The sequence below is a fragment of the Mirounga leonina genome, unplaced genomic scaffold, assembly GCF_011800145.1.
Source record: "Mirounga leonina isolate KUSES-001 unplaced genomic scaffold, KU_Mleo_1.0 Mir_127, whole genome shotgun sequence".
Taxonomy (NCBI): Eukaryota; Metazoa; Chordata; class Mammalia; order Carnivora; family Phocidae; genus Mirounga; species Mirounga leonina.
In genome coordinates, this window is record NW_023270316.1 from 69,365,487 (window position 1) to 69,391,841 (window position 26,355).

The 26,355-nt window shown below is 40.0% G+C and overlaps 1 protein-coding gene across 4 annotated transcripts in view; it reads right to left on the bottom strand.

Annotated features, from left to right (window-relative positions):
- Window positions 1-25,758, bottom strand: part of FRY (FRY microtubule binding protein) — a 347,615-nt gene extending 321,857 nt beyond the window's left edge. For 2 of the 4 annotated variants that reach the window (XM_035003581.1, XM_035003580.1), the window contains exons 1-2: window positions 25,596-25,758; window positions 14,206-14,378 (exon numbers count right to left, since the gene is read on the bottom strand). In XM_035003581.1, the coding sequence (XP_034859472.1) occupies window positions 14,206-14,378; window positions 25,596-25,642 (220 nt within the window). In that variant the 5' untranslated portion in view covers window positions 25,643-25,758. Of the gene's footprint in view, window positions 1-14,205; window positions 14,379-14,893; window positions 15,068-25,517; window positions 25,568-25,595 lie in introns of those variants that run through there. The other 2 variants (XM_035003582.1, XM_035003583.1) reach the window with 2 other exon arrangements.
- Between the last annotated feature and the right edge of the window lie 597 nt (window positions 25,759-26,355).

Genomic DNA, 26,355 nt, shown 5'->3' on the forward strand with positions numbered 1-26,355 from the left:
CTTGGCAGTGGCCACTATTTTTATCCTGCTTTACAGGGAATATTCTAGGGAACATAGGGTGGCTAAATTACTTACCTATATTCACACATTGCTAATGGAAGAGGGGAAAGTATGGCACAGCTCTGGGTGGGACAGAAGCATTTTCCTGAGCACCTACTATGGGCCGCAATCGTTGGATAAACATTTCAGGGCAATAAAAAAATAGAATATTTAGCTCTTTGACTCAAAGAGCTAAGAATAAAGGTAAAAAGATGACAGAAGCATGGAAAAAGACAGTAAACTTATTAGAAAGAATAATATATATATTCTTTACACAATAGAGTTGATATCTTTTTCAGAAGCGTGCACCACATTTTTGTAAAATAAATTATTTAAAATACATTATATGAGAATTTATTAATTCACAGCATGGACAATTTACATACTTTATAAGGACCCTCTGTTCAGTTTCTGATTTTTGTATTTAAACTGTCTTTTAAAAGGGACACAGCTATACTGTAAACTGAGTTGAAAACAAAGCTATCTTTACTGAATAATTCAGCCTAAATGAATATGAACTTATCACAAACTACTCTAGGTATTAAAAATACAAAATAGTATGGAACGTCTAATCCCAAATGGTCTTCCTTCCTGATCCTTTAAGACTGTCTTCTTTTAAACGCCATCAGAAGATGGTAAGCAAAGTCTCCTGGGTTGTCCCAGGGCAAGCTTTGTCCTCTATGTGACTTAGTTACACGGGTCACTGAGCCTGTTCAAGTGAATACAAACATGTTTCTGACAAGACAAATCCTCTTAAGACAGGAAATATGAGTCTTATCCCCTGCTAATGAGTCTACCAAAGTTTTAACTGACAGAGCTTCTAACAAGAGTGATCTTTGGTTTATACCATAGGATGGGCTGAGCAATAGAATGATGGGGAGATGTTTAATCACAGTGGAGTCTTCCCAGGCTTTTTTTTCAGAATAAAAATACTCTCTATAAAAACCCCTACTATCTATCCAACTGCCTCCTGTGGGGAATGAATCTTATTAGACTACAGAGTTTCTCGAAGAATGAGCTAAAGATCTATCAGAATCAAATCATGACTATTAAAATAAGTGTTCCTAGGCCAATCCCAAACTGATGAACCAGCATCTGAATTTAATTTTAATAAGATTTGCAGATGGTTCTCATGTACTCCTATGCTGACCATGGGCTTAAAGGAAGTATTCTCAGAGGGCCCTCGGATTTTGATGAGCATCTTGATTGGTTTTGGATATGCAGTGATAGGCCTGAAGATGAGCTTAGGGATAAGAGCTGGAAAGATCAGAATTGCTCTATATAACAGAAGGAGGAGAGGATAAAATTCTGGGGACATGGTGGTAGAAAGGAATTTGAAAGGATAGAGGGAAGAAGAAAAGGAGAAAAGAGCCACCAAGATGACTAGAGGTTGAAGAATACTGATAGAGTAAGCGTTGAAAAAAATCTCATGTGGCATGGGTGGCTGAAAAAGCTTTTAAAGAACAGGAGCATCTAAGATTAAATCAAAGTCATTTGTGCTGAATGAATACTGAAATTCCATATGCCTCATTTTCCTCAGTGTCATAAGGGAATAGTAGCAAATCTCAGTCCATCAGAGCAATGGAAATTCAGGAGACCTTTCCCTTTCAAAAGGAACATATCTCTTAATCCTCTCCCCCCAAAAGGAAATATTTATATAGGGTCTAGGTTTTCCCCCTGAGGAGAATCACGTTTCCTGTGTGCCTCCTTTTTTTTTTTTTTTTTAAAGTATTTATTTGAGAGAGAGAGAGCATGACTGGGGGTAGGGGGCAGGGAAAGGGAGTAGCAGACTCCTCACTGAGCAGGGAGCCCAATGCAGGGTTTGATCTCAGGACCCTGGGATCATGACCTGAGCCAAAGGCAGGCGCTTAACTGACTGAGCCACCCAGGTGCCCCTCCTGTGTGCCTCCTTGAACTAAAGTTACCTTATACTGAAATTTCTTCTCTCTCACTTGATTGTGTTTGTCAAAGAAAGAGACTTTTTAAATCTCTGGAAGACAGAATAAAAAATAAAACCTGCTGAGATCTTGATGCCATGCACGAGATTAGACTCACCCCCACCCACCCCAGGTGAGTCTTACCAACTCTGAGTGACATGTACTTTTTAAAACTTTCAACCTCACCTGTCCACCACTCCCGGCCACCACAGTGTACAAAATGGTGGACACGCAGAGGTTGAATAAGCAGGTTGGCGCATGAATTGCTTGCCTCTAGGACCCTATGGAAAGGAAAGTTGTGTCATTTTCTCCTCACTCTCTCTGTTCATAAAAAATGACCCCAGAGGTTCTTCATCTAGGTTTCTGTGGTGATATCATGAAGATTAGACTGGGAAGCAGGAGACCATCAATGTAAGCTGTCTGTGTAGGTCTATTATTTCTTCATCTGTGAAATGAGTGCAGTGAATTAGATTCTAAGACTTCTTTCAGGTCCAAAATTCGATGATTCTCCAATTCTCTACTGTGCTCACTACCAAAAGAGCTATTTTCTTGTCTAGGTTCTTCAACAGCACAACTACCAAGCACTTTTTAGTCTGAGCTCCGAAAAAATAGTGAATCCCTTGGACTCAACGGCATATCAGTAGGTTAATAATTAGGAGGGAATTAAACTTTTGAGGAAATGCCATAGGTTTTCAAGATCCCCTATCACTGGTTAAAACAACAATGATGACAAACTGAAACAGCTCACTGATGTCCAGAATCGGCAAGATCTAGGCTTGATGAACTCCTAGGACTTAAAAATCGGCACACTTATCCCTATTTTCCCAATAATGAAATAAAAATTTTTGCAAGTGAGATATGCTTTGCACCTAATTACATTCTTTAAAAGTTGATTGGAGGGATGTTTGGCACTTTGAATGAGATTCATTGATTTCAAATTTTATACCTTTTTTTTTTTTTAAGAGAGAGAAAGTGTGAGCATGAGATGAGTATGGAGGGAAGGGGTCGGGGCAGAGGGAGAGGGAGAGAGAATCTTAAGCAGGCTCCAAGCCCAGCACCGAACCTGACACTGGGCTCAATCTCACCATGTTGAGATCATGACCTGAGCTGAAATCTGGGCACCACCCAAGTGCTCAGAAATTTTATAACTTTTATTTTAATTCCTAAAATATGCAATAGTTTATTATGCCACATTTAAACAGATGTTGCACACCACTCCTTCAGGAATGAGTAGCATGCAGCAATATGGTACCTTAAGATTATAACTGCAGAGTATGAGAAATTAGGGGCCTACAGACATTCTTGGGTAAGGGCAGAATCCCAGTCAGCTGATTAATCTGTACTTTTTGCACAACTTTTACATACTAATCTATTTTATAGTGTTTGTTCATCTTAAATGTCCACACTAAAGAAGCAAAACCAAAACTGTATCACTCTACTATATTTACTAAAAGAATATAGTGGATATTTGAGTAGATTTTTCACCTACTCCTACAGAATGTATTTCCTTTTTTTGATTGAAGTACATATTGTATTTTCAAATGTAATGAAAGCAACATGCAATGCTGTACTTCTGTCCGAAATCAAAATTTCATATATTAGTAATTTGTATCTTTGCTGCCCAAATACAATTAAGCTAGATCCTAATATTGTTTTTATTTTTTTAAAGATTTTATTTTATTTATTTGAGAGAGAGAGAAAGTGAGAGAGAGAGAGCACAAAAGGGAGTAGGGTCAGAGGGAGAAGCGGACTCCCCACTGAGCAGGGAGCCTGATGCAGGACTCGATCCTGGGACTCTGGGATCATGACCTCAGCCAAAGGCAGTTGCTTAACCAACTGAGCCACCCAGGTGCCCCTAATATTGTGTTTTTTTTGTTTTTAAGATTTTATTTATTTGACAGAGAGAGAGACAGCGAGAGAGGGAACACAAGCGGGGGGGGGTGGAAGAGGGAGAAGCAGGCTTCCCGCGGAGCAGGGAGCCCGATGCGGGGCTCGATCCCAGGACCCTGGGATCATGACCTGAGCCGAAGGCAGACGCTTAACGACGGAGCCACCCAGGCGCCCCAATATTGTTTTTTTAAAGCTATAATGTACATACTGAGCTAGGGAGCCTTTCAAGGAGGAGAGTGACAATAAGGAGAAGCCAATCAACTCTTTGGGGGCTTCTCTCTCTTCCTCCTCCACCTTCTCCCCCCACTGATCCCCATAAATCCCCCAGAGGCAGTGGTTGGGTTGTTGGCTTATAATCCTTTGCTGTTGTTTGGTGGAAAGGATGAAACAGAAAAGTTCATTCTCCCTAGCTCACCTGATTCAATCCTGTGTTAACTCATCACTGTTTTCAGTGTTTGGAAACTTCAAGAAAACCCTTCTAAAGAGGGAACCATTACTTACCAAATAAACAATGATGACGCTCCTGTTACTCTTCCTTTTAAGCAGGTAGCTAACATCTAGGGAGTTTCCCACTCCCCAAAGGCAACACCAAACCCAGTTTCGTACCTGCAAGTCATCCTGCCCTGTCCACAGCAGGGATATTTTCAAGATAAAAACCACCTCACATATTCCCTGCTAGGAAGTGACTGTATATGTGGATGTCACATTATTTTCTTTTCGCCTTTTTTTTTTTCTTTTTAAGTGCCCTCTGCTGAGCACATTAGACAAATTCCTGACGGATTTCTTCTGCATCTCCCTCCCCCGCTACCATCCCCGCCTTGATGCAGACTTTGTGTCTTCATTTTAGGTTGTCTATGAAAAATATCATCCCGGACCACTTCCTTTCTTCCTGCCCATCCATGTTTGTGTGTGTGGGAGTGTTTGGTGTAGGAATCAGAAGCTGATTTATTGCCAGTAAAATGGCTTCTATCATTATAGATATTAGTTAAGCTTGGTGAAGCATACAGATCTTAGGCCCCTAATTTTTGTTGAAGAAGGACTGACTGAACAGTAGAGGTATATCTGAAATGACAAAGCCTTAATTTAGCAGAAATTAAGACAAAATGCAAGGCCATAACTTTGGGATGTTTACAATTTTCCAAAGATGCATTGCCTTCTATTTAAGTAATTAGGTAGTAGCTTGTGACATCTTTGTTAAAAGCAATTATATTTGGCAATATTTCTTTTGAGAAGATGCATATGATTCCATAACGAAAGGAAATAAGTACAGTAGGTGTAGTTGACCCTCTTTCTGAATAACGCGATTTCTGTGCAGCATTAAGTATCATGTATGGTATTCATTAACTTTTTACTCATTGGATGTTTCTGTGTATTTTATAATATTACTTGTATTGTTTATAAGCTTTTATTCTTAAGGGCGTAAATGTTTCTCATTCATCCAATTGGCTGCCTCTAACAAGCATTGAGGCTTAGCCAGTTTAGGCTGCTGTAACAAATTACTATAGACTGGGTAGCTTAGACAACAAACGTTGATTTCTCACAGTTCTGGAGATTTGGAAGTCTAAGGTCAAGGTGCTGGCTGATTTGATGTCTGGTGAGGGCCTTCTTCCTGGCTTGTAGATGGCTGCCTTCTTGCTGTGTCCTCACATGGCAGAGAGTGATCATCTCTCTTGCATCTCTTCTTATAAGGGCACTAAGCATGTTCATAAAGGTTCCACTCTCATGGCCTAATTGCCTCCCAAAGCCTCATGTCCAAATACCATCAACTGGGGATTATGGCTTCAACATATGAATTTGAGGGAGGGGGCACAAACATTCAGTCCATTAGACATTGTTACCATTTTAAAAAATGGTCAAGAGGTGGCAGAATGTTTTATCCTATCATTCTGAGCAGAGATTAGGACCTGGAGATGGGTAGCCTGCACCTCTGCAGTCTGCCCTAAATTGGTAAGTTAATATTCCTCTAGTTATACAGGAGTCCAAATACCTCAAAGGACTGGAACCCTTGCTGAGTTGAGCCTCATGGAGAGATCTTCACCTTAGGACTCTTTCGCACCTGGCTCTTTTTTTAGAGAGCTCAGAAAAAAAGGCACAAATTACAAAAAGGAACAAAGCCCTAGCAAAGAAACTCTGAGGAGGGGGAAGAAGAGGAGAATTAAGGTCCCCTGGGACTATCCTGTAGGGAGATGCTTCATCGCCAATTAGGGCTTCTGTGCCAGATGACATGGTGTCAGTATGGCCATTAGCTGGGACAACAGAGAGGCTTAAATATTGGTTGCTGGAGAAGCTTGAGTGCCCAAATTAATGCACCCTGCTCTCTTAGCAAAAAATTAGGTATGAGAACAAAAAATTAGATATGAGAACAAATCAATGTCTTAACCATCATCTACCCCTTGCACAGTGTTCTGCACCTAATAGACATTCACTTAGCAAGAGAGTTTAGATTTTTGTTGAACAGATGTTGTAGTCTTTCTCATGTATATCTTCCAGTTACCCTTGAGCACTACTTCAATACTTAAGGAATGTTTCTTGAAATTGTGTCTTTCTTGCCCATAATTACTCAAAAATGCCATCTAGCATTGATTATCCATTAAGATGACTTTAGTCTTTCTTAAGTGTCAGGGTGGGGAAAGAAGTGTGGCATTTGATAGTGAAGACGCACTATCGGTGAATCTGATCTAATGACCACCCTCGCAGCCCTCCTGTCTCTGGGATCTGGATGCTGAGATGTTCAGAGGTCCACATGGACCTCTGATGTTTCCAGGATGTTCAGAGGTACATCTGACAATCAGCTGCTCAGCACACAAAAAAAAGTTAAACTCATGACCCCCTTGGGATGGAAAGGTTTTAAAATCATGACTGAAAAATACACGGGCCACCCTGTCATGAGAGTTTGTACGAGCACACCACCAGGTAATAATTACCTATTTCATCTCTTCTTGTAACCCCCTACTCCCAAATCTATATCCTTCTAGATCTTAAAGAAAACCAGGAGGTATCTTAATTAAATTTTGAAGGCAAACATCCTTATGATAGTTAGATAGTCCCAAAGGATTTGGAGAAAAAGCATGTGGGGGTGTGGTGGTTTCTCATGTAACTGACAATCTGATGGGCCATTTCCACCCTAAATAGTTGTTGAAAGTACCTTATTTATTTATTTATTCTTAAATTTAAATTCAGTTAGCCAACAAATAGTATATCATTAGTTTCAGATAAAGTGCTCATCAAAACAGGGTGATGGGTATTAAGGAGGGCATGTGTTGTGATGAGCACTGGGTGTTATATGCAACTAATGAATTGCTGAACACCACATCAAAAACTAATGATGTACTATACGGTGGCTAACTGAACATAATAAAAAAATGTCACTAACAGGAAAACCAAAACAAAACACAAAAACAAAATACATTATTTATGCAAAGAGATAAAAATGCTTAAAAATCACCACTGAAGTATATTGAGTAAACACCAACTTACATGGATGTAAGCATATGTAATCTTTTCATTAGTCTAGATGTGAACACATATTTAGAGCATTATTTAAAAATGGGGGGAAAAGTGTATGGGAACTCTTAAATCTGTAAAGTTATACATTTGCTGTAGATCAACAAATGGAAAGGAACTGTTTTTAGAACAGAAATGTTTAAGCCACTTTTACATGTACTTATATAGTAAATCCTGAATTCAGAAACCTGTATTTTTATTTTTTTATTCTTTTTTACGACAGGGAGAAAAGCCTGACGTGGCAGTATAAATCTAATGCCTTCTCCTTATGCTGAGTGCACCATCGGTCCCTGCATAAAGGTAAAACGTATTTCCCCTTGCTTATAAATCACGCATATAAACATTACAGCATCAGCATTTTTGTTTTCCTTAAAAGTAACTGGTTTACTACTCATAAATTCATTAGAGGTTTCTGTTTTGTTTCTTCCTAGAAAATATAACAAAGGAAAACAAGAACAAAACTTCATCCCCTGGAATAAACTTATCCAATAAATAAATTTGATTATTTAAGTGAACAGTCTACCTGTTTTTGTTGCACTAGTAGTTTTTAATAAGAAATGCCATAAATATTGTTAAATACTTTAAGTCAAATGTTAAATGCTGACATTCAAAAGTCTTTGAAGTCTAAACACTAATATTTAAAAAGATTAATTTCAAGTCGTGAATTCATTTACAATCTTATATAGAAGCAATTTTTTAAAATCACAAGTGCATACCAAGTACCTTCCGATTCCAAGTTTTAGTTCAAAAAAGAGCTTAGGGGTTGAGTGTCCAAAAGCAAGGCCTTACACCGGCAAAATTAGGAAAAATTATTAAATACCGCAGGGCTACAAGTAAGTTTGTAAAACCCAGACATTGATGTTTCTAATCTCAAACAATTTTCAGAGCCTTTACATGACAGTACATTCAAGTTTAATGATTGCTGGTAAGAAAATACATGGATGTTGAATCACAAAGAAGAGTTTCCATATCCTCCTCTTTTTATGAGAAATGTAAAATTAATGGGTCTTTTACTAGTGTCTCATTATATAGGATTTACCTTAGCAGAGGGTCTGATTAACAACTCTGGAGAACTTGCCAACCATGAAGATTTGCGAAAGTGTTACAATCATACCTACTACCCACTTAGTAATAGGAAAAGCACTAATTATGAAGAACCATACTTTTACTACCACCAAAGAATAAGAGCCCACCTGCAATTGCAATTGTGTATCATTTTATAGTCATGCGTTATCTCACTGGAGTTTAATGCAACCTGTGAAACTGGTGTTTTCATTCCCATTTCAGAGAAGGAAATAAGTTCTGAGAAATCAAGTGACTTCACTCATTTTGCAAGAGGGAGGATCCGAACTTGAACCCAGCTGTGAGGCAGATATTTACTTTGTGAAATTCTTTGACTAAAATAGAAGTTCAAACTCTTGCTTTTTTTTTTTTTTTTTTTTTAAGATTTTAGTCATCCATTAGAGAGACAGAGAGAGCATGAGCAAGGAGGGTATCAGAGGGAGAGGAGCAAAGGGAGAAGCAGGCTCCCCTCTGAGCAGGGAACCCGACCCGGGATTCGATCCCAGAACCCTGAGATCATGACCCCAGCCAAAGGCAGATGCCCAACCGACTGAGCCACCCAGGTGCCCCCAAACTCTTGCTTTTGAGACTCCCTCTGCCTTGGGCCCTGAGCGCAACCTGCTCTGGAAGGAGCTTCTAGACGAAGTCACAGGACCAGGTGGGCAGGGGTGTCGCCCACGGAGGGGTCGTGACACATTTATTGTCACACGTCTTCCACCTCGCTGGACTATTTCACCACCTCTTACACACTTAATATGCAATGCATGCTGGTGGGTGTCATGGGGAATACTGGGGTGTATGAAGTATACTTCCTGTCCTTACCAAGCAGAGCCACTGAGCCTATTCACAGCCAAGGACAACGGAACACAATCCCAGGATGCAGTTTTTTTATAGCACATCTCTAAAGAGCCCCCTCCCTTGGAGGCCCTGCTGAAATGTCACCAAATGCACTATTCAGCAGGATTCCGGAGGGACAGAACTCTAACAGAGAACACAATACTTGAGGAGGCATGCTTACTGACAGTGTGTTTTACTGTGCCTGTGATAAGTAGGGGACCTGAATCAAACTGCCCGTCCCCACAGTCTCCTTCTGGCCACCCTAAGGGAGGCCGGAACACATCCCTGTGCCATCATTCTAACGGCTACCTTGTGTTTCCAATAGAAACCTACGCATGTCGAGAAAATGAGAAAAACAGTTTTCCTTTAGAAATGTTCAAAATCTCTTTGATTTTAAAACTACTATGATTTTGAATGACTTTTTTTTTTTTAGATTGTGGATTTGAAAAAAAATACATGCCTTTTGAATGGAATTGAGCTAAAAATGAGAATCAAGATTTGTATCTGCCTTGTGAATGCTGGCCAGAGTCCCCTACTCCTCTGGCCGTGAGTAGTCCTCACCACGCTTGTCCTCTGACTAAGCAACAAGGAAGTTCGTGGAACCGCCTGTTTCCTCCAAGCAGATGAGCGCTTGCTTTTCACAGCAGATGATTGTAAAAATCAGTAAGATATTTTAAGAACTAGCTGATTATACAGACCAACTTGTTTGCTTAAGAATGCTGAGGGAACAGCCCATTACACCTGGCACCTGGGCCCCACTGGCTCCAGGTGTAGACGCAGATGCTCATTTCAATCTGACATGCTTGTGTGTATGCTATATGTTAGGACCACTTTTCTCTCTCTCCCCTTTCTTTCACTGAGCTGAAGCCCACTGCTACAGAGCCACTGGAGTTCTTTCAGGAGGAGGGGGAGACCAGGCTGGGGCTTGCTAGAGACACACACTCTTGACACTGGGCCTGGGCAGACCCCACTGCAGAACTTCAGCTTGAGCTAGCATTCTATTGTTGAGGCTTCTTTAAGGGGAAAAAATGGTTAGCATTTAATGTTTGTGTGTAAATATGATTTTTTAAGTGTAATGTTTTCCTTTAAAGATTCAGTGCTTTGAGTCCCTTTATTCAAGAGGCGTTTACTGAGCTGCACAACATGAAAGAAAATTCCTAGCACCCAGCTAGGAAAATTCTTTCCCATCTGCCTAGACCAGAAACTAGTATTTTCTGCTATCTCCCCAAGGTCTGGAATAGTTCGTGGTGTAGAGCAGAATCCTCACACATATTTCAATGAATGAATTACACATTGAGACAAGGGACACCTGCATTTTCCCCCCACCAGGAGTTCTTAAAATGATGAAAGGCAGTATACAGAACTTCCCCTGTGACAGTCTCTATCTGCCAACTAGTGCTTTCCTGGAGCTAGACTCAGGCCTTACAGAATGGACCCAGCTTCATGGCAAAGTAGTTAATTAACCACCAGATGTTGACTGAACACCTAGTATGTGCAATTCCTTCTCCTGGACAAGTGGGCCATGCAAGGGCATATAAGAAGATACAGTCCCTATTTTCCAAGAGCTTGTATCCAAACAAAAATTTAACAGTTGCCACAAAGTGACAAAGTGACCACTGAACCCATTCACAACCTAAGACAACTGAACATAATGCCAGGAAGTCAGAGGAAGAAAGGCGGATGATTGCAGAAGATGAAGATAGAAGATTTTAACTGGACCTTGAAGCCCAGATGGAGAATGAAACACAGGGCATAATTGGAATGTAAGAGTGTGTGAGCGTGTGTGTGTGTGTGTGTGTGTGTGTGCTGGGAGGCAAGGGAGAATGGCATGAAGAGAGTCTGGAAGAAGACAGAAAACAAGGTATGCCAAGAGTTAATTCAGTGCAGTGCATTTTGAATCAATTGAATAAATATTTATTGAGCACATAGTATGTGCCAGGCATTGTGATAGGTACTAGGGATACAAAGGTAAATGAGACTGATATGGCCCATGGCTCATGGGTTAGTGGGAGATACAGACAAGTAAACAGACAATTACAATACGGTGTGATAAGTGCTGTGCTAGGGAAAAGTCCAGGTGTTATGAGGAGGAGAAGGACACAGAGTGGACCCAACCCAGATGGGGGAAGGAAAACTTCCTAGAAGAAGGAATGTCAAGCTGACACCTAAAACTAATGTGGGAATTAGGTGAAACTATGCAGGTAGGGTATTCTAGAAGAGGAAACATGATGGGTCATGGGGGTTGGAAGTTGGCTGAGTTGTTTGAGATGCAAGGGGTAGGTATGTCAAGAGAGAAGCTGAGGAGGGAAGCTGTGGTCAGATTATGCAGTCTCTTATACTTCACATGAAGGAGTTTGGACTTTATCCTAAGAACAGTGATAACCACTGAAGAATTCTAATCAAGGGAATGAAACAACCAGACTTACATCTTGGGTGGATGACTCTCTGCAGTGTGAGATGGCCCTTAGAGGAAAGATGGGCGACAGAAGAGAAGGGTGATATGCAGTTAGATTCTTGAAGGTCTATTCCTAACACAGTGTGAGAACTAAACAAATAGTTCATGAATGAATGGATAAACCGATCAACCAATCGGTCAACAATTACAGCAAAGGACTGAGCACATGAGACCTGAGATGGAGGGTATGTACGTCTGTGCATTCATAAGGGTCAGAGTGAATGCACAGTGGCATGCTGATGGGTCTTCTACTCTTGAATCCCATCAGACAAATGGCAACAACAGTTGACAACGGAGTGCAGCGTAATCGAGCAGAAACAGCTTCAACACTGAGTCAAAATACCCAGGTCTGAGCCCTAGTTTTGCCAGTTGCTAATTCTGAGATGCATCTTAGTTTCTCTGACTCTCAGGTCCCACATACATCTTATCGGCTCATTATGTGCAGCTACATAGCAGTAGATGGGAACAGTCATCACAATCCATGTACATTTCTGTTTTCAGGTGATGCTTAGGAGTGTTGGTGGGATGTGCAGTTATCCATTGCAAAGAGAAGTTAGGACAACCTGTGTGACAACGAAGTCATGGTTTAATTAAAGAGGAATGCAGAAATCAAGTAGCCAGTATTATCCAGACTTTGTCCAGGTAACTTTCTCACCTGTCAGTTGAAGACCCTGAGTGAAATGCTGGAAGAAGAGAAGAGCCTATCTCCTGCCATGGTCCCCAAAGAGGGAAAGGGGGGCAGACACAAATCATGTACTTGAAGGCCACAGGGTCAGGGGAGTGGCTCAGAGAACACAGAGCCACTGAGGGACACGGTCTAGACTAGAACTCAGCTCCCCTCCATGCAGTGCCCTTTTCACACCACCCTGTTGTTAATCATGACAGTTCAAGATCCCAGAAAGGATAACCTGTGTGAAGTCCAAGCTAAGAGTCTTCCCACAGTTTTGCAGCTGTAGCTGACAGCCCAGAGTGAGATGACCTCATAGAAAGAGAAGACGAATGGGAATCATGGCAGAAAGAGGTGAGGGGCCCTGGGGTCTGGCTGTTTGGAAAGAAGGAGAAGCCTCCACGAAGTAACTGCGGGTGGTGGCGGAGGAAGGCAGGGTGCATCCTAACATAAATGGATCTGGGTGATGTTAAACCAAAGAGAGCAAAAGGCAGAAGGTGAAGAAAAGGTCTGGGAGAACATTCCTGAAGAAGTGCTAGCAAACCAACCCAACAGCAAGGGCTCCCTGTGAGGCCGCTTCAGGATGATAAGGCCGGCCCGGGATCCTCGGTGCCTTCAGATCAAAGAGAGCAGGCAGAAAGTAGCTGTTTTTCTAGACACATCAGACACCCCTGTGCTCGTCCTTACGGCATTTTTCACATTGTCCCTTCCTTTGCACTACAACACTCATCCTTCTGGCCCATTCTAGTCTGGGCTTCACTTTTTTCTGCAGCAGAGTCTGACACCAGAGCCACATCACTGAACCGAGAAGAAATCCATGAAAACAGCAGCTTCCTTAAGAAATGTAATTTTCAGCTTGTGGCCTTGAGTCCCCGTACTTCTAAATCATCTCCTAGCTATTTCCTAAAGCAGGATAATGACTCAGCTGTTAGGGGAAGTCAATTCCATTTTTATGAAGTAAAATCTGATTGAATTATTATTATTTGTTTTGTTTTGTTTTCTAGCATCACAGAGTTGGTCCTTGGCAGTTGGGTCTAATTTATCCTCCGTAAAGACTCCCAATAGATCAATCACAACAAAAATGGACACTTCTAGTTTCTCCAGGAAATTCCAATGTAAATAAGCATTGAAATCAAGTTGACTAAATAATTCAGACTCTCCAGTGATCACTCTCCAGTGATACCTCAGTTTGGGGTCACTGTCACAGGCATCAAATGATCTACACATCTGTAATATCCAGGCATGGACACCTGAAGCAGACATCAGAGTCCCTTCATCCAGACTGAAATCCATGAGTCTTCTGTGCTGTAATGCATTTCACCATCCACATTGTTTAATTGAGCCCTTTACTACAAATGGTTTTAGGCTCTGATGCAAGACAGGAATTTGAAGCATGCATTTGAGTATTTAATGGTATTAATTTCTGGTGCACACAAACATCAGCTTCACTCAACAATCCAGTAATCTTGCAAAATAAAGAAAATACGCCAGAAAATGAAATGCAGCATGGAATTCTTCCAGATTGCAAGCAAAGCAGTTCCTTGATCTGGCTGCAACTGACAAGTAATAAAATAGCCGCCTATTTACAGATCCTGAAAGATGTTACAATAAACAAAGAAAAAAAAAAGGAAGAAGATGGGGGGTTCTTTCAGATTGAGGAATCATTTTATTTTTTACATTCAAACATGTTTATCTGGCGACTTTAAGCTCTCAAATGTCCCAAGTTAATTTTAAATGTAACACATCTGATCATAATAAATGAAATACAGTCCTTTTTTCCCCTACTGGCAGGTGTAAACTTAAACAATTCCTACCTGGAAATATGGATGGTCTCTTTTTTGGGCGCCTCAGGTGAATGGGTTCCAAATTTTTCAAGTTTCTTTGAAGTCTCCCTCTAATGTCATTTCCTATGAGTAGTTCAGGCGGCAGGCTACTCCGTCTTGATGATTTATAATCATTTTGAGACGAATTTAGTTTGTTCTTCGTTCTGGAATATAAATTGCTGTCATCAACTGCCATTGTAGGAGATACATTCAAGACTCTGAACAAAAATCTAAAAAGCCCAACCCCAAGCCGGCAGCAGCCACTGCCACCTCAGCCCCAGATTCGGATGTTCTCGTGCTTTACCCTGCACTTGTTTGGGAAGCTTAGCAAGTTGATAGGCGTGGACTCGAACAGGTGTAGAATTACTAAGTGGCCCCTCCTTTCAACAGTTAATAGCAGGGGGGAGGAGAGATTCCCCCCCAAAATCACTAGGTGCAGAGGAGCGGGGAATTTGAGCAGACGCGGGCACCCGGGCGCATGCTCCTGCAGATGGTCCTACAAAGTGTGAAGGTGGCTGTGTGGCATTTCTGTTGGGGCAATGCCATAAAGTAAACACGACTTACTACTTAAGAAGAAATACCCACGCAAATTGCAAGTCTTATTTTTCTCATTACTTCTCAAACTCTTACAGATACTTTTTTACAAGTTTTGGGGAAACATTTTTACATTCCCTCGTACCCTTTTGTTTCGAGCCACACAGACGGAACAAACATCCGTCTTTATGAAATTCCTCATCTGGCAGGCGGCCAAGTGGAAGTTGGCTGCAAGACGGAGATGAGAGATAGTTGGTGATGATCAGGAAGGAACCCGCTGCGGGTGTGTATGGAGCAGAGCAGTAGTGCCGGGAACCCAGCACCGCTCCCCGACCCGCCCTTCCATCCTGTCTGTGCTCTACCTGGCAGATGACTGCTCCAAAAGTTCTGCAGTCCGGCTGCAAAGTCAGAGGTCTAGCAAACACGCTGCGCTGGTAGAAGTGGTGACGGCCTCCACTCAACAGATAAAAAGTAAATGTTATCCTTGCAGGTCTCTGCCTTGCTTTCAGCTAACACGGTCAGCTGGGTTGGTGGTCTGAGCAAAATCAGCTTTTGACCTCTTATATGTTTGCTTTCTATCTCTTCCGGATTTTGCATTTTTGTGTCCTTTGTTCCCTTCCCCCTTGCTCTATTTATGTGGAAATGTTCTGCACTCTTTTCTTTAACTGACTGTGCAGAAATCATAACCTCTCCAGCCATGCCCCAGGGCTGTGTCCTCTGTGTTCTCCCTCTCTCCTGTCCTCCTTCACCCTCCCCACTCCCCCCGGACACACACTCTCACACTCACACCTCTCTTCTGTTCTGTCTGACTGCAATGTGTGTGTGTGGGGGGGGGGGGTCAGAAGATAAAGAAGATAAGATCTGCCTTTTCTCTTCCCAGTGCTAGGAATCGGTAGATACATAACATTACGAAGGATTTCGGGGTTGTTTAGAAATCACTATTTACTTTGGTTTCCTGGATGCCAAGTAGGTTTTACTATTTGTTAAAATTCGGAATTTGGGTGTCTTTACCTAGATAAGCATACACCTCCATGCTAAGAGAAGTTTCCCTCTCTATTCTCTTTATGCCCTTTTGACAACAGGTCTTCAAACCACAACAGATTTTCCGAAGAGAAAAGCATTGTTTTTTAACAATTAGATCCAGATCAGGGGTGCCATTATAATCCAGCAATTATACATATAATTATAACCTAGCAATTGTATTTACATATTAGATTATCAGGTTATTTTACTAAATCTGAGAAACACCTACACCACTTCCCTCACAGGACTTAGAACTACTTTATCAGGTAGCAATGTATCATTAACTTCAAAACAATGAGTGGTTTGTACCAAACCATTTTTAAAAGCCTATGAGACTGCTTGAATCTCCCTCAGCTTAATGAAAACGCATTTTTCTCTAGTAAAGAAGTAAAAAGTATTTTTTAAACTTTGAGATAATGATCTAATAACAGAAAAAACATTTCAAAATCTCAAGACCAGCACTGAAGTTTCAAATACACAGCAGGGTAGAGTCCTAGGGCACAAATGTTGATGCTAACAGGGAAAAATACAGCAACAGACAAGCAGAAGTTTGAGCTATTCAGTGACTGTTTCTTACCTAATTCACGGTTTCGTCATGAGCCTAACAAAAAGTGCATGTGATTGTTCCCAAGAGAGACTATGGACTCTGAGAAACAAACTGAGGGTTCTAGAGGGGAGGGGGGGATAGGTTAGCCTGGTGATGGGTATTAAGGAGGGCACGTACTGCATGGAGCACTGGGTGTTATACGGAAACAATGAATCATGGAACACTACATCAAAAACTAATGATGCAATGTATGGTGATTAACATAACATAATGAAAAAAAAGTGCGTGTGAGGTGAGATGGGAGTCTCTGAGAAAAGGTGTTATTGTTACACAGTGTGCAACAGGTACACCTGCGTGGTGTGCACATATAATTTTGCCTTTGTCTTTAAGGGGCTGGCTGGAAGCATAGAATTAAGTACATACGCTGTTGTTTATTCCATGCTTAATACCAGCTAGGTTCCTTGCTTAAGGCTTCGACATGCACTATCTCATTGATTCTTCCTGATCACCCTGTTCTATAGCTGAGTGAACTGAGGCACTGAATCAAATGTCTAGGAATTGGGGAAGGGAAGATTTGAGCATAGGTTTTATCTGGCTCCAAAGCTCCTGTTCAAGCCCATGCTTTACATTACAACACTGTGCTGCTTTATTAAGCATACCTGAAATCTAAAAGGAATTGAAAGGTCTTTCTCTATCTTCCTAAAATAATTCTTGGTTTTAAGCAGATTCCTTTTGCATCAACTGTATGATTGAGGAGTGGTCCAGCTGACCTGCCGAGGCTTGCCCCTCGTCACTGAGCTGTCAGTAGGTCTGAAGGTTTATGAGATGAAAGTGAGAAAGTGAGAAAAAGCAGAATAATTCAGAGTCTTGCTTTAATAATAAAGTACCCATGTTCAGGCTCTTCATATTAAAATGCACGTAATTATGGTATTTTCCTGAGATTTATGCTATAATTAGAAAAAACCCCTACCCTATGATAGAGGTAGCCCTAATCCTTAAATGATGTAGGAGGGGGATGGAGGGTTCCTGATATGTTCAAATTAATCCCTTTCCTGCCCAACTCATTCTCCCCTCACAGGGAATATAAGCAGATATGATTCTAGCTCCTTCAGTATATTTCCTTAAAGAGAAAAGTGGGAACAGCTTGAATCTGCTATTATTAAAATTTTAGGGCAGTGAAAACAAAGCACAATATTTATTTAAAAGTAGTATTAAATCAGCGAACATGAAAAAAGTAAACTTTCCTTTCAAAATATTTAAATTGGCTGCCAAAACAAATGATAATTAACCACAGCAAACGTAGCTTGGTTTGGTCTACATGAGAACATTCAGAGATTGTAATATTAAGTACACACCTCCCCCTGCTTCATGGTAACAGCCAAAAGTGGAATTCCTTTCCTTTCCTTTCCTTCCCTTTCCATCCCTTCCCTTCCCTTCCCTTTTTCTTTTTTTAAGGCAGCTGAAAGAATGATGATATTGGGCTCTGGGCTCAGAGGAATCTCTAAACTTACAGCATAATTTAAGTAACTTAAAATATACGATGGATATTCTCTATTCCTACACTTTGTATTAACTATTGTTTTGAAGGTCTCCATTCTCCAGAAAAATCCAATATGTTAATCTCTTTTGAATTATCCTAGCTTCTTTTTTTTTTTAAGATTTTATTTATTTATTGAGAGAGAGAATGAGATAGAGAAGAGAGCATGAGAGGGGGGAGGGTCAGAAGGAGAAGCAGACTCCCCGCAGAGCAGGGAGCCTGATGTGGGGCTCGATCCCAGGACCCTGAGATCACAACCTGAGCCGAAGGCAGACATTTAACTGACTGAGCTACCCAGGCATCCCTGGGTGTCTGATTCTTGATTTCTGCTCAGGTCATGATCTCAGAGTCGTAGGATCCAGCCCTGCTTTGGACTTTGCACTAGGCATGGAGCCTGCTTGAGATTCTCTCTCTCTCGCTCCCTCTGCCCCTTCCCCCTCTAAAAAAAAAATTGCTCCCTTGGCTTCCATTGCATTATCTCTTATTTTTCCTCCTATGTCTCAGGTCTTTTCTGCTCAGATTCTTCGAAAGTCTATTTTCCTCCCTTCTTCTATCGATCCTTCTCTTTGGCAAGCCCATTTATTGAGCATCTATTATGTGTCTGGCACTATGCTAAATCCAATGTCTGCTCTCAAGAACCTCTCAATCTAGGAAGGAAGCAAAACTATAACAAACTAGTTATTTCAACAGAGTGAGCACTCTGTGCAGAGGTGATGTACAAACAAGCTACTTAGTCAACTCTTCCTGATGGAGAGGGGGATGGGAAGGGAAGGGTTTTCAGAGGAGGGGTGAGTTCACAAAGCAGGTGAGGAGAAGCTGTACAAAGGCACTAAGATGTGACGTAACACCCACTGTCCATAAAACAGCAAGTACAGCAGTCCCTTACCCACACCAGCGCATTACATCATACAAAAGCACAGACATTAGAAAAACAAGATCGGGGATTCCTAGCCAAAGGAGACTAACGGAAAACCCAAAAGATAGTATTAGTATATGCTTTTTAAACATCACGACCAAGTAGACATATGGAAGACACCTACTTTTAAAAAATCTGTATGAAAAACTGGCTCCAACTTTTCCAAACAATTTAGTAGTCCCGAACAAAATGTAAAAAGAGAAAAAAAAACCCTCTGGCTCCAGTAAGTAACCCTTCCCCTGAATCATCTTTATGTATTCCGGAATCTGTGATGCAGGGATTTGCTGAAGCAGACTCTTAACACAAGTTTTGAATGGCATGCAGACTGAACCTTTTTAAATAAGCTCTAGAACCAGTTCTTACTGGCTTGAAATCCAGCTTCATTTACGCTTGCATTCCTCCTTGTTCAATTTTGCAAGTCTCAGCAAAATGCTGGTGTAACTGCCTGGCTTGTTCTCAAATTAAGGTAGGGCTTACGGGCACATTTTTCTGGGCTTGTTGTGGAGCTCTTTGGGGAGAAGGCACAACATAAACAAGTCTCCGTCTCTACACTACTTCCTGACACATCCACATGGTCTATTTGGGGAAGGGCTCATGGTCCGTATTTTTATCTTCTGTTTACGGGATCGAACTGAAATTTGCATTCATAAAAGAATAAAGCTTTTGAACATTCTTGTCCAAATACTAGGCAGTGTAATCTCAGAAGTGTTCTTGCTACAAGGAAGTTGGCAAGTGACTGTTGTAAAACTGAGATGGCAGGAGCAGTGGTGGCACTCATCATTCTCACCACCGATTGCAACTTTCATCTCTGGACCATGAAGTCTAAATGCACACCCATCCCAAACTTCTCCATAGTGTTCTAGATCTGTATATTCAATTGCATACCAAACATTTTTTGGTGGGAACTCAGCACAAAACTGGCCCCTCCAAACCTGCAGCTCCTGAGTTTCTGATCTCACTAAAATGGCATCACCATTTGCCCAGGCACTCAAGCTAAGAACCCTGGGATTATTCTGCCTGAATGATGTCATGTTATCTCTTAAACATCTTTTCATCTGTGTCCTCTTTTGTACCTTTGCTGTCACTACCCAGTGGTAGGATTCATTCTCTCTTTCCTGAGCTATTGCTTCAGAGTCCCAACTGGCTTGGCCACTTCTAGTCTTAGTTCCTCAAGCATTCCACCTTTGATAAAGCCTCTTGACCCTTCATATCTTGGCAAATTACTTCTGGTTAGCCCGTTTCCCTCTTAAAAATGCTGTTAAGAATTGGACAGAACACCTCTGATGTGCTGACCGGTCTGGTGAATCATAAGACTCATTCTAACCTTGATACAAACTCCGTGCATCTTGTAAAGCAATGCAAAATAACTTTAGCTTTTAGAGCAGCCATATTTCCTCACTGTCTGATGGTCTGACCAAACCAAAACCCTGAATTTCAACACACGCTTTGCTGTGAAAGAGGTCTCACCAATCCTGGACCTGGTCTACTGACTTCCTGAAATGTGTCAGAGGTCTTTTCTGTTGCCTCCATGAGATTTCCTTTTGCTGGTTTTGGTTCTTAGATTCAGCCTTTGCTTTCTCTCACATGTTTGGGGTTCTGTTTGGTATTGGAGGGGAGAGCAGAAAGGATAGTATTCAGAAATTTCTTTTATTTTTTATTCAAATAAGATTCCTTGACCTAAAAATCTAAATTTGTAAATTTTGGTTTCAGACAAACAAACAAATCATTGTTCACCAGGACTAAGCTATTTAATGTGCTGCCTGGTGTCTTGATTTTCTCATGAAAGAAAGAAAGAAAAAGAAAGAAAGAAAGAAAGAAAGAAAGAAAGAAAGAAAGAAAGAAAGAAAGAAAGAGAAGGAAAGAAAGAAAGGAAGAAGTGAGGGAGGGAGGGAGGGAAGGAAGGAAGGAAGGAAGAAAGGAAGGAAGGAAGGAAGAAAGAAAAAGAAATTTTTGCATATTTCACCATTGCCTTTTGTGAATTAACTAATGATTCATATTCTTAGGTGAAAGATATTATATAAAAAGTGGAGAATAAATAACAACAAGTTGAAGAATTACTTATGTATTCACCTAAGTGCCATTACTATTTTGGCAAATTAAATGGTATCATTATCATTATACCACTTTTATAAAATTCATTTGATTAGAGGGTGGTATTCCTGATGAAGACACTCAGCAAAGTAAGAACAGAAGGAGACTTTGTCAACCTAATAGAGGACATCTATGGAAAATTTACAGATAACTCATACTTAATGAGGAAAGACTGAATGTCCACTCTTGATTTAACATTGTACCGGAGGTCCTATCTAGTGAAACTGGGTAAGAAAAGAAATAAAAGACATCTAAATTGAAAAGGAAGATGTAAAACTATATTTGCAGATAAATGAGCATCTATATAGAAAATCAGACAGAATCTATAAAAAAATTACCAGAATAAGTAAGTTTAGGAGGTTGCAGGATATAAGATAAATGTATAAAAAGCAATTGCATTTCTATGTTAGTAATGAAAAAGTGGAAAATAAAATATAAATAGACAATACCATAAAAATCTTAAATATTTAGGGGAAAATCTGACAAAAGACGTGATAGACATATACATTAAAAATATATTACTAAGAGAAATTACAAAAAACCTATATAAGTGGAGAGATAAATCATATTCATGGGTCAGAAGACTCAATATTGTTAAGATATCAATTCTTTCCAAATTAATCTATAAATTCAGTATAATCACAATCAAAATCCTAGTTTCGTTTTTTTTTGTAGAAATTGACAAACTGAAAAAAAAATCGACAAACTGATAGTAAGATTCATACAAGAATGCAAAGAATCAAGGATAGTCAAAACAACTTTGAAAAAGAGAAAAAGTCAGAGGATTTATACTACCAATTTCAAAACAATATAAAGCTAAAATAGTCAAGAGAGTATGACATGAAGATAGACAGAAATATTAATGGAACTACAGGGAGTCTAGATGTGGGACCACATATACATGGACAACTGTTTTTTTGACAAAGATGCAAAGGTAATTCAGGGGAGAAAGGATAGTTTTTGCAACAAATAGTGATAGAACAACTGGATGTCCATATGCTAAAATAAATAAACTGATCTTTATCTCACACCACATGCAAAAACTAACTAAAAATGGATCACAGACTGAAATATACCTCTAAAACCATAAATTCTAGAAGAAAACATAAAAGAGAAAACCTCTGATCCATAAAAAACCAAGTTAATAAATTGGACAGTATCAAAATTAAAATCTTCTGCCATTTGAAAGAGACTGTGGAGAGAATGAAAAGATAAGTCGCAGGCCAGGAAAAAAATATTTGGAAGACATTTATTTGATTAAGAACCTGTACCTAGAACATGTGAGGAAAATTAATAAGAAAACGAACAACTTGTTGCGCCCAGATGGCTCAGTCAATTAAGCATCTGACTCTTGATTTTGGCTCAGGTCATGATCTCAGGGTTGTTAGATGGAGCCCTGCATCAGGCTTCCTGCTCAGCAGGGAGTCTGCTTGGGATTCTCTCTTTCCCTCTCTTTCTGCCCTTCCCCCACTCACGTGCTCCCTCTCTCTCAAACAAATAAATAATTCTTAAAAAAAAAAAAAAAGAAACAGAAAACAAGCAATTCATTTAAAAATGGGCAAAATATACCAACAGATACTTTCCCCAAAATACAGATGGCAAATAAGTACATGCAAGTGTGTTCTGCATCGTCGTCATTAAAGAAATGCAAATTAAAGAATGCAGTGACATTCTATTGCCGACCTATTAGAATGGCTAAAATTTAAAAAGATTGGCCATATCCAGCATTGGGGAGAATTTGGAGACACTGGAATTTGTATACACTGTTGGTGGGAATGTAAAATGGTAAAATCATTTTAGAAAAAATTTGGCAGCTTCTAAAAACCTAAACATATACATATATGATCTAGCCATTCCACTCCTAGGTGCTTACCCAAGAAAAATAAAGGCGTGCGTTCATACAAGGACTTGTACACTGATATTCATAGCAGTTTTACTTATAATAACTAAATACTGGAAACAAATGTCCATCAACAAGTGAATGGATAAACCATGGTATGTCTATACAATAGAATACTATTTATCGATAAAAAGATTATGGATTCATGTTGCAACATAATGAATCTCAAAATAATCATGCTGAGTGAAAGAAGCCAGACCAAAAAGCATGCATACTATATGATTCCATTTATATGAAATTCTAGAAAATGTAAGCTAATCTACAGTGATACAGAGCAGATCGGTGGTTGCCTGGTGGTAGGTGTGGAGGGATGGGAGGCAGGGACGACCAAGGGGCACAGTAAAATGCTGGGAGGGGGTGGATTCATAGGTGTATGCACACATCAAAATGAATCAAGTTGTATACTTTAAATATGGGTAATTTATATGTTGATTAAACCTCAATAAAACTTATTTTTAAAAAGGCAATGTTATGCCTTCCACCAGTGCATCTGACAAGGATTCAGAAATGTTCTCGACTTCAGGTAGTAAAGTTAATAAAAGCAAAACCAATTCTTCTGATTCCATCACCAGCATCAAGAGCGAGTGGAGATATATATGCACCCAAGAGTTATGTGAGTCTTTTTCACTTAAGAATTTTCTTCTCCTGAATTATGTCTTTAGCTTTTAATTTTATACACTGTAGAACTTCTAGAATGCCTGAAAGAATGTCCACATTGACACTCCCAGGTAACACATTCACTAGTACAGTGAGTCGTCCAGAAAAGGTGCACAATAAATGTTACAGAATAAATGAATGAGTAAATAAATAAAGGAAAAGAGAAGGCATTTCTTAAGAGGAATTTCCCTCACAAGCTACCAAGAAAACCTGTGAAATCTGTTAGGTCAAAGAACAGTAACTGTTTAAGATAAACTGTTAGGATAAACATCAATTATCTTAGCTGGCCTAGATGCAGCCTTCGTAGACACCACAGGACAGGACAAAATGAGCTAGTCTGAAGCTTCTTCCCCAGTTTCCAATGCCACTGATGTTCTTCAGGCTATCCTATCTGAACCTTCCAGATCTAAGTGGCAGCATGAAGACTTCAATGGCTTTGAAGTTGGATCTAACGGTGCCCTGATTGTTCAGGTGACACCACACATTTTATGAAAAGCACTTGAAACATCCTAGCCATTTGATACACTGAGCTGGCTCAATTCTGTGCAAATTCAGGTGTAGTCAATGGGAAAACTTTATAACTCATGGCCATTTAAATGTCAATTTAGCCTTATATGATTAGCAGTTTTTTAATATCTTACTATCTTGCTTATTATATACACAAGAGTAAAACAAAAGTTTCTCAGAAACTGATATCAAGCAAAAAGTTTGTAAGGATACAGATTTAAATATTACCATTAAGAAGCCTAATCTAATGGGAGGAGAGCTCTGTACCCTCAATATCTTCTCAAATTCATATAGACCATCTAAAAAAATGGACCACATACTAGGCCATGAAACAAATCTCAAAATACCAATTTGTTTCATGTTGTCATACTAGATGAGACATTCTGTTATTACTACCTAATAAAACTGGGAATCAATATAAAAATTAGCAAAAGCCACTTTCTTTTATTCCAGTGCTTATAATAGTAATTTATTGTGCACTCCCCAGTCACATCCTGTGCTAAGCATTTCTCGTGCAGTATTTCGTGTACCCTCACGAGTGTTGTACTACCATTATCTCCACTTTTTAGAGGAGAAAGCACATTAAGAGGGGCCAAGAAACTGCACTGAGTGACTAATTACAAGCAAGCCTATTCTTCCTTTATTACCAAAATCTATAAAATATAAATCTCCCCTTTGATTCTTTGTTTCTCAACTACCTCCAAGCTGTTTCCTTTTTATCCTTGGCTTCTCTCCCTGTTCCTTACCCTTACCCCAAAAAGCATCTCCTTTGCTCTGTCTTCATTTCTGGGCCATTTTCCATGACCAGGAGAAAGCAATTGGATCAAATGAGGAATTCAAAAGGTGTCCATCTAGTAAGTATTGCCACTCTCAGGTTGGAAGAAAGCACCATTTTCTTTCCTCTGCCTAGAAATTAAATTCCAACTCAGCATTCCAAACTCCTGTTTTATACAAAATTTTAGAATGTGCCATGTTTGTTTACTCACTATTGAGTACTAGCCAGCTTGAAGGAAACTTTATCAAAACTTGAAACTATCTTCACCAGTAAGGTGGGCCTTAATTTTCCACTTCAATTCTCCCAAGCTCCCCTATCATCTCAGAAAGATCGACTGTTCTTCTATAAATATAAAGAAATAAATAATTATCCATTCTAGATTAAAAAAAAGATTTATTTTATATCATATTCTAGAAGCTAGGAAAGGTCCAAGTACCAGAAACCAAACTCACAGAAGTCAAACCAACATCTTTCTACCCCCTCATAAAATACAACTATAAATTTGTTATTAATTTATGATAAAAAGCTAAGAGACAGGATCTTAAGACAACTCTTGAAGCAGATCTATTTTTGGTTTACTGTACCAAATTCATATTTCTTACTGGTTTTATTAATTCTATTAATAATTACCATTTAAAGGACATCAGATATTTTCATAGTAACTGAATCTCAAAAAAAAAATCCTATTTCAGATTCTTTTTAGCTTTTTTTAAATTTTCTTTTTTTATTACAAAGGAGATACATGTTTGTTGCAGAATATTTGGAAAGTGCCAAAAAAGTAAATAAAAGGAAGCAGAAAAAATGGTCTAGCCTCACCTGTCTAGATAACCACTCTCAACTGTTTGGCACATTTGGTTCCAGATTCCAGGCTTTGTCCTGCCATCTACCACTCACCTCGGTTCAACCTCAGAACCTGTTCTTAGCAAACCGAAGGAGTCCATCCAGGGACCAGTACCACATGGCTGGGAGGGGCCGGTGGAGTATTTCCGGAGCCAGGCCAGTGAGGAAAATGAGGGAGGCTGTCTGGAGTAAGAAAACGGGCCGCCGTACACACTGTGAAAATGCAGGGTGGCCCTCTCTCTCAAAGGGCAGTGGTGACTCAAGACCCAGCAGATTGTGCTTGTGGAGGACCGAAGGCCCAGATCTGTCTCATTCTCTGATTTTTCAAGAGAGTTTTGAAATACTCATTTTTATGTTGAAATATTCTGAGTTGTCAATGTTGGCACCAGGATTTTAAAAACATTATAAAGGATAAAGAAACCAAAATTGTGTACCAGTTGAGGCTTCTGGCTTAACCCGCTTTTCTGGGCCACATAGTCATTTTCACAGAACTTCTCCAGCCAATGCCAAAACCCATCATTTTAGACAGCAGATCTGTGAAAATCCTAGTTTATGGAGGGGGGTCCAAGTGAGAAACGTCTAGGAAATTCTTTAAACAGTCACCTTCTCTTGGATATTCACCATGTGAGGGACCATGCTGAAGGCTCTTGAATCTTGCAGCAAAGAACCAATTCTACTTAATTTTGTTTGGCTGGCATTTTCCGAACTTACTTGAATACAGACTGTCTTTGCCCTTTTTCCTATGTGAAAACTACTGGTATCCTTCAGGCCCGATGCCCTACAAACAAAGTTTGGAAAGTGCCGCCTTAGCACA